Source organism: Mus caroli, unplaced genomic scaffold (assembly GCF_978045245.1).
Source record: "Mus caroli unplaced genomic scaffold, Mus_caroli_1 scaffold_11, whole genome shotgun sequence".
NCBI classification, from domain to species: domain Eukaryota; kingdom Metazoa; phylum Chordata; class Mammalia; order Rodentia; family Muridae; genus Mus; species Mus caroli.
In genome coordinates this window covers 28,210,693-28,218,689 of record NW_028227266.1, presented here as the reverse complement: position 1 = coordinate 28,218,689, position 7,997 = coordinate 28,210,693, and the positions used below count along the sequence as shown (strand labels likewise).

Sequence of the window (7,997 nt, the reverse complement as noted above, 5' to 3'; positions counted from 1 at the left end):
ATTAAAGCCTCTGTCTTCATCTCTGAACCTAACTGACAGGATCCTGGTTGACTGTACTCGCTACTGTTATTTTCTCTTTGGCCCCTGTGACCCACTTCTGCAATGAGCTGCTTTCCTTGTTTCCCATTTGTCAGTTACCACTGAAATAGCAGCACCGTGTCTCTATCTAATTAATAGTAAATATGAAACAATTTCAGAAAAACATATCAGAGGCAACCACCATCCAATGAGTAGCTTTACCCAGGAACCTGGCTTCCCCAACTGCCCTCCTTACATTCTGCTCCCCGGTCTGGGCATGGTGTGATGGGACCTGTACATAGGTGCACTGACGAATGCTGTCCACTCTCACAGTCTCCAGTTTGAACACAATCAGGAACCACCAGTCAATGACAACAACAGCAGACTTATTTCATAAAACATCAGTAAGATATTTTAATGAGACAACAAAACAAAAACAAATCTTAGTCTCATGTTTCTATCCAAAGACACTCAAGACTAGATTCTCCCTGTCCATCCCTTCTAACTGCAACTTTATTTGTGACCATTAATAAAGGCCAGTTTAAAGATTAAAAAAAATTTAAACCTTTTTTTAAAAAGATTAAGCAATCAGGCTAGCAAAAAGGTACTCAATACATACTTTTTCTCATATCAAACAAGCTAATATTTCAGTACAGTATAACTATACAGAATATATACAATACACGTATGTTCACAAAGCAAACACTAGGCTCAGAACTGATTTGAAAAAACATGATATTCACATTGATTACAATAACTCTAAAAATGATTGTAACGTTGAAACGGCACTTAGTTTACAAAAAAGTCACAAAAATATATATATATATATTATGTAGTCACCAAGAACCATGGTTTCTGTAAAATACTAATAGCCAGATACTAGTTTATAAAACATGAAGTTATGACACTCTGTACATTTTTTTTAAGGAAATCAAAACAAAAATTTAAGACCATTTTTATCATTGTAGAAAGTCAAACATGCCAAGTAATTTAGCTATGGCCACTGTCACCAAGTAAAGCTATACTTGAATGAGATGACAACTGGTCCAGGCTGGTGACGTGGGGACTGGCACAGTTGGAGTAGTACTGTTGTAGGAAAGCGGTAGAGAACAGGGGACACCCCTCCATGGAACTGCTTCCACAGTCTCTCCTCAGCCGTTCCCTCTTTGGCCTGTCTCCCAGATGCCAGTCCCCATGAGTTACAATGCTCTACCTGGCAGGGGAGGAAGCTTCCCTGACCTCCGTAATGCCAGCCGCAGGCAACTAGTAAAGCATGCATCAGCTACAGGAACGCCTGGCCACCGGCAGCAGACCGTGGCACAGTCTCTTTCTAGGCTTCTTGTATTAGAAAGGACCTCAGTTTTAAATGGGGCCAGATTTATATGTTAGCCCTATAAAATAGTGAGCTACTATAGCAGCAAATACGAAATCACAGGAGCAAAACCACACTTTATTTAAAAGGCTAATTTGTTACATCAAAGTCATTGTTTTCACCTTTCAATCTGTCTCCTCTCACCAGACATCTCTTTCCCCATCACCGAACTCTCTGGTTTATTACCTCAATCTGACTTTCTTATCATGGTTCTGAAAAAAAGATAGTCCTAAGCCTGGGAAATCTTTAGTTTACTCTTAAAAATGGGAATACAGGAATTTTAACGTTAAAAAAAAAGTTCGTTCTAAAAGTATCTTTCACAAATATATATATTTAAATATTAAAATACCTAAGATTTTTATAAAATGGCTTTTGAAAAGACAGTAGAGGCACAAAGAGGCCACATACCATCCTTCAAGTTGAACGTAAGGTGCCACAAGGGTGCCTTAACAAAGAGGCAGGCAATATCTAGCTGATGCAACAGGAGACACCAGTATCAATAAACTAAATACATCACTGGAACTTGAGTCAAAACTAGATTTTACCCTACCAGAGACTGTTGTTTCTTTAAGCAATACCTTCATATATAAGCATCAGAAGCCATCATTTTGAATAAACAAAATAATAAGTTTATTACCTCACTTCTAAACACCCAATGCCACTCACGCTAGGGGGCAGAAAAGCAGTGCAACCTTCAAAACTGTAATGCATTCTCAATATATAAGACCTTCCATATCAGCTGTCAACCGGGAACTGCTACCTAATGTGACAAACCCATAGGGAGCGCACGAATCACAGAAAAGGGTCTCTCTGGAAAACAGAACTGCAGAAAATGCTTCCCCAGCTTAGAGCCAACACTACCACCCCTGCTGGTGCAGACAGAGGCTGACTCCTCAGCACGTGGGCCATGCGCTTTGGTAATGAACACTCATTCACAGGATGACCTTTCAACCTCTAGGTGTAGTCAGACTGGCGTTTAAGAAAACAAGGAATTCAGTAAAAGTCATGACACTCTAGCTCCTCAAATGATTCTTGGTGATTTTACTAGGAAATCATCACAACTGAGCCAGGGCTTTTAGGCTTAGCAAAGCTTAATAACTTAGAAAACAAGAATTTAATTTTATAAATTAGGCACTTAAAAACTTAATTTTCTTTCATTTTTAATTAATAAAAACATTAATTCTAATGTTTTTCAATCATGGTCTGAACTCCTACGTTTTTTGTAAACTGTTCTGTACAGAGGAAGCCTGGTGTCTGCTGGAACCGGCCTGGGTCTCACTCCGAGGGAGCACTACTAAAGCTGAAGAAGCCATTAAAGCAACATCACTGTTCAGAGCCTGCCAAAGCAAGGTTCCAGCAGCACCGTCTGACTCTACAGTGACTACTTCCAAACCCATGAACTATTGTTTCTATTGTAAAAGTGGATTTATGATATCGGGAAAGCGTCTCACTCATCACTTTAGTATACATTAATAACAGTCTAACTCCCGGTAGTAGCTGGTGGTATCATTCCCTGTTCAACATAATTCATGTTTCTAGGTTGCAGCAAAAATCTCAATTTATGTATAATCCAGAGTGAAACATCTATAGCCTACTTCTTAACCAGCCTGAGGACTGGCCCGATTCCACTTCTTTGTTTATCTGAACCATTGCTATTTTGGTAAATTTGTTTTGCTGAAGACTTTCACATAAAAACTATCCTATGTCACCACATTCTGTCAAAAATGAAAGAGGGATAAATACTAGTATAAGCAAAATAAGAAATCTTAATTTTAATGATCTTATTTAAAACATGTATTTAGTTATAAATATTCCTCATAGCTGTGTTTACAACAATAACATCTCTCCACGCCCTCACTTTTGTTCCATTGCCTTCTGGTTTCTACTATCAAAATATAAAAAGGCATCTGACGTCAACACTTAGCAGTTACAGCGAAAACTCACCTTCCTCCCCTACCTTTGGGCTGTTTGCTCCATGTGAGCTTTCCTAGGTCCTTCCCCCACCCCTAGTTAAGAACTCAAAAATCACTCCTTCACACAGATGTATACTTCTGAGCTTGAAGGCCCTTGGGGCAGATGAGTGATGCAGGACAATGCAAGTTTCCAATTCACCTGTTCATTACATCTACAAATCAAAATCTCTTCAGTTAAAATTGAGGACCAACCATTCATTTGCCATCATAAGAAATCATTCTCTGTGATCCTGGTAGAGAATCGCCACCTGCATAACACTGTATGGTCACTCACGCACCTTGTAGGGAATCCAAAGCTAACAGGCTAAAGCATAATCTGAAAATGGACACGCTCTCTGCAAAAGTGGCTTCTATTAATTAGACTAAGAGAATAAGAGGTTTTTGTTTTGTTTTTTAAAGGAGTGAAAGACTTAACATAGCTTCCAAAGGAACAGGGATGAGTTATAAGACAGGAGAGCCTGGCTCAGCAGTTAGAAGGAAGCTGGGTTACCAGTGACTCAGAGAATCAGAGGCCCTGACTACTTCACTCTTAGTAAAACAGTTTAACAAAACACAAGCATGTTTGTTTGTTTGTTTGTTTTTTATAGCAAAGGGAATGTATCTTAACACGGATCCTGTTTATCTATCGGGACTCCAAACGGTCAAACCTAAACAGCTTAGCACATTTTGTCTTAACAAAACTGTGAACTTAAAAAAGCAAACACTCCACAAAAACCCAAAATAAAACCTATTAATATAATGAACTGTGGTTAAACTCGAAATTAAACTCAAAATAAAAATTAGGATTGTTTAAAATGGCCAATTAAGGGAAGTGGATATTAACATTTATCTACATCCATTTCTTGAAAAATTTAAACACACAAAGTAAAGGTTACTGTCAAATTTCTGTTTTTGAGTTAGTGACTTCCTGACATTACACTCTGAAGGCTAGAGTTTGGAAATGCAAAGACTGACATGAGGAGCTACAACTCCTAACACCACGGTGAGAGCTTTACTTCTAAAGCACATCCTATCTATTTGGTAGTTGGAAAAAAAACTGAAAACAAAGCTTTTCTTATATAAAATGCTTAGTTTTTTAAAAAGTAATTTATCTAGCATTCTAAAATGTAAGCCCTTTAAATATCACAAAGGTACCCTTGTAGGCCTTACAAAAGGTAGCTACCTTTAAATATTCTAAACAAGAACGGTTCTCTGTTTAGTTACCCTGGTGATTTCTATGACGGGATCGTAACTGGCTTTCATCTCTTCAATGTTTTCCATATGTTCTGGTGAAAAGTATACATCTAGGCATTCCTCTCTTAAACCAACTTTAAATAAACTTTAAATATTACTATATATACAATTATCTCTTGCAGTTGTATTTCCTATAACAGACCCATAAACAAAATATCCTTAAAAACGTAGTCTCATTGGAACAGAAAAAGGCCTTTGTATCATTTTATATTAAACACTGGTTACGTAACTTTATTAAAAATGTTTGGGCAGTAGGCAACTAACCAATTGTGTATTCATAGTATATTCAAATCTGTCATTAAGGTTGGCTACAAGCTTTGCCACTAGGGATAAGAATCCACAGGGAGGTGTGTCCTTCACAGGGAGGCTGCCAGGGCTGTCCTAATACACAACTCTTAGGATAGGGTAGACTCAAACACTTTCAACCAAAACAACCTCAAAACAATTCTTCAAATCAATTCATCTCTGATTTAGTCTCATTTCTTTCTTCCCTTTCCTTTTTTCTAGCTCTTAACAACAAAACAAAACAAAAAACAAAACAACAACAACAAAAAAAACCAAGACAAAACAACCCAACTTAGAACCAAGAACATTTACCATACTAAAATAGGATTCTAGAGTTTTAGGATTTATTTATTACTAGGCACAGTTTTCAAAGATCATGTATGATAAAAAAATAAAAATGACTGACTTTCCTAGTTGGTTTTTCTGAAAGCCACCCACCTATACTTGGGAGCAATCAGCCATGAGTCAGGTAAAAAACAAGTGGGACTCAGTAAGGGTGGGGCTGTGACCAGTGACAGGGCACGTGCGCATCATATACAAAGTCCTGGGGGCAATTCTCAGTGTCAAGAAGAAAAAAGAACAGAGATAGAAATTAAATTTTAGCCGGGCGGTGGTGACACACGCCTTTAATCCCAGCATTTAGGAGGCAGAGGCAGGCGGATTTCTGAGTTCGAGGCCAGCCTGGTCTACAAAGTGAGTTCCAGGACAGCCAGGGCTATACAGAGAAACCCTGTCTCGAAAAAAACAAAAACAAACAAACAAAAAACCCCACCAAAAAACAGAAATTAAATTGCAGAATTAATAAATTTTAAAGAAACAAATTACTATAATATAAAAAGTAAGTAAGGTTTGGCATTGGGATAAAAGTCAGATCAGGTGTTTGACTAAGACTATAGTCTGATCTGGGTGTGGTAATGTGTGTCTATAATATATAATGGTAGCAAAGGTTGTTGGGAAACTGAGGCAAGAGGATGATGAGTTCTGGACCAACCTGGACTACCTATGATCCTGTCACAAAACAAAAGAGAGTATCCAAAGTCAAACGAACAAACAAACAAACAAACTCCAAAGTCAAACGAACAAACAAACAAACAAACCGTTGTTTTTTATCTCCTAACCCCATTAGGGGCTATCATAATGATAAACATTGGGGCTATTTTCTATATAAAAAAATTACACAAAAGTTCATTACTCGTGGCTTCATAAATATTTCAGATCAAAGAGGCTTTAATGGCAGCAGATAAAAAAGTATATCCCAATCTAGAATATCATATAAATGTTATCGTCTGAGTAGCAAAGTTTTTAGATTCTGGTCTTAACAATCCCTTCTCCAATGTCTGAGTCACAGATGATCATTCATAACCTTGTCTTATCTTTTACATTATTGCTTACATCTCCTGAAAGCTCTTAACAAACTTGGCAATACCTCAAAATATTTTGGAATAAGGACATTATATTGTTGTCATATGTGATCTTGTAAACAATCTTAATTGGGTTAAGAATGTAGCCTCAAAACAGAATTCTTTTATTTTGTCCAAAACAGCACAGCATTGACATCCTCAACAATACATAAACCTATATATAAAATATAGAATATCTTCACTATTTTTTCTTTATATGGCAGCACAATAGTGTATGCAAGTGAAAGTGCTGTTGGTGGGACATGAGGATACTTCTCTGAGCAATGCCCTAGTTAGCCAGGTGTCAGCATTCAATGACCAGGAAGAGAAACAGTCTCAAGAGAGTTTCTGCAAAGCTGGGTATACGTACCTCGTTCTGCACCCTGCCATTCCACATGCAGCCTGACTCTTCTCAATCACACCTCTTAGCCTCTGGAGTGGTACTATAAAGGTACAGGAAATACCTGCCTGATACTAATTTTTCACTATGAAAATTCAAAATGGCTTAAAAAAGAATATACTGGATTTCAGAAGTTATTTACCTTCATCTGAAAAAAAAAAAACCAAAACAAACCTACCACAAATACTTCCAAAACTACAGGGTTTATAACAGCCTGCATTTAGGAGTACACATTTACTTAGGCCTTGTCAATCTGTTTAATAACTTCTCATTAGCCCTCTTCTCTCAGGAAGGTCGACCACAGCCTGAGTTCTTTTGTATCTGCTGCTGCCCACACTTTTAACAATGGGAGGAAGAACTGCCGTGTTCTAAGTCAGCTGCTTTTCCTTAAGTCTCAAAGTTTATGTTCTGTTTCAATGTTACCTTACTGTATACATACAGAAGCAATCTCTCAGCTATGAAAAAATAAAACAAAACATAGAGCCCTTACAAAGTTTTAGGGCTTACAAAGGGAACCCTTCTTTAAAAATTAAATTAAATTTAAACATATGAGACCAAGCACAGGCACTTTCCAAAAAACCAAACCCCAGGCCAATCACAGAATTACTCAATAGTTATAGCAGACAGCTCTGCCTTAGGGGGGTCATCCCTGGGCACCTCAGCAGGAGCACTGGTCTTTGGCTGCTCATGCAGTTCCTCCTCCTTCTCTGTAAGCCCACCAAGAGGCCCCAGGGGCAAAGTGCTCTCACAGTTCTGGGTTGAGGAGACCTGTGAAATCACAGGCATTTGAACAGAGGAGTTGCTTTCAAAAGTATGTTCTCCAAGATCATACTGAACAAGGGTCTCTTCTTGCTCCTGGTTTAAGTAGTCCGGTACTAAGAAATCACTAAATGAGAGGCAAAGGATAAAATACAAAATTAATTTTCAAACTATAATAAAGAGATATCATCTATAATACAAGTCTGGGACTTTTCATTTCACTAATTATTCAATGAAGTTAATATAAATAAGCTTTCCCAAATATCAACTGAAGCCAATCAGTAGAACCAATGTGCATCCCACCTCCCTATGGGCAATAAAAAAGATTAATGATTACTTCCAGTGATTCTCTGGATACTTCAAAGGCCTTTCTGGATCTACATATAGGAAGGAGTCTGTATATAATGTGAGTGGCATTTCACTAAAGCAACCATCATGTGACTAAGCCCAGTAAGAGGTTTATATAAACCTATCTCTGTATTTCTACCTACAAAGAGGTTAGCTAAGAAGCTCAGTCTTTATGCATACATGACCTTGCATACATTGACTATAGAAGT

At 37.7% G+C, this 7,997-nt stretch overlaps 1 protein-coding gene across 3 annotated transcripts in view; it reads right to left on the bottom strand.

Moving 5' to 3' along the window:
• Nucleotides 1–404: 404 nt before the first annotated feature.
• The window catches only part of Zbtb44 (zinc finger and BTB domain containing 44), a 45,569-nt gene continuing 37,976 nt past the window's right edge, over nt 405–7,997 (bottom strand). For all 3 annotated transcript variants that reach the window (XM_021172528.3, XM_021172529.3, XM_021172530.3), the window contains exon 6: nt 405–7,567. In XM_021172528.3, coding sequence (XP_021028187.1) covers nt 7,285–7,567 — 283 coding nt within the window. In that variant the 3' untranslated portion in view covers nt 405–7,284. The remainder of the gene's footprint in view (nt 7,568–7,997) is intronic.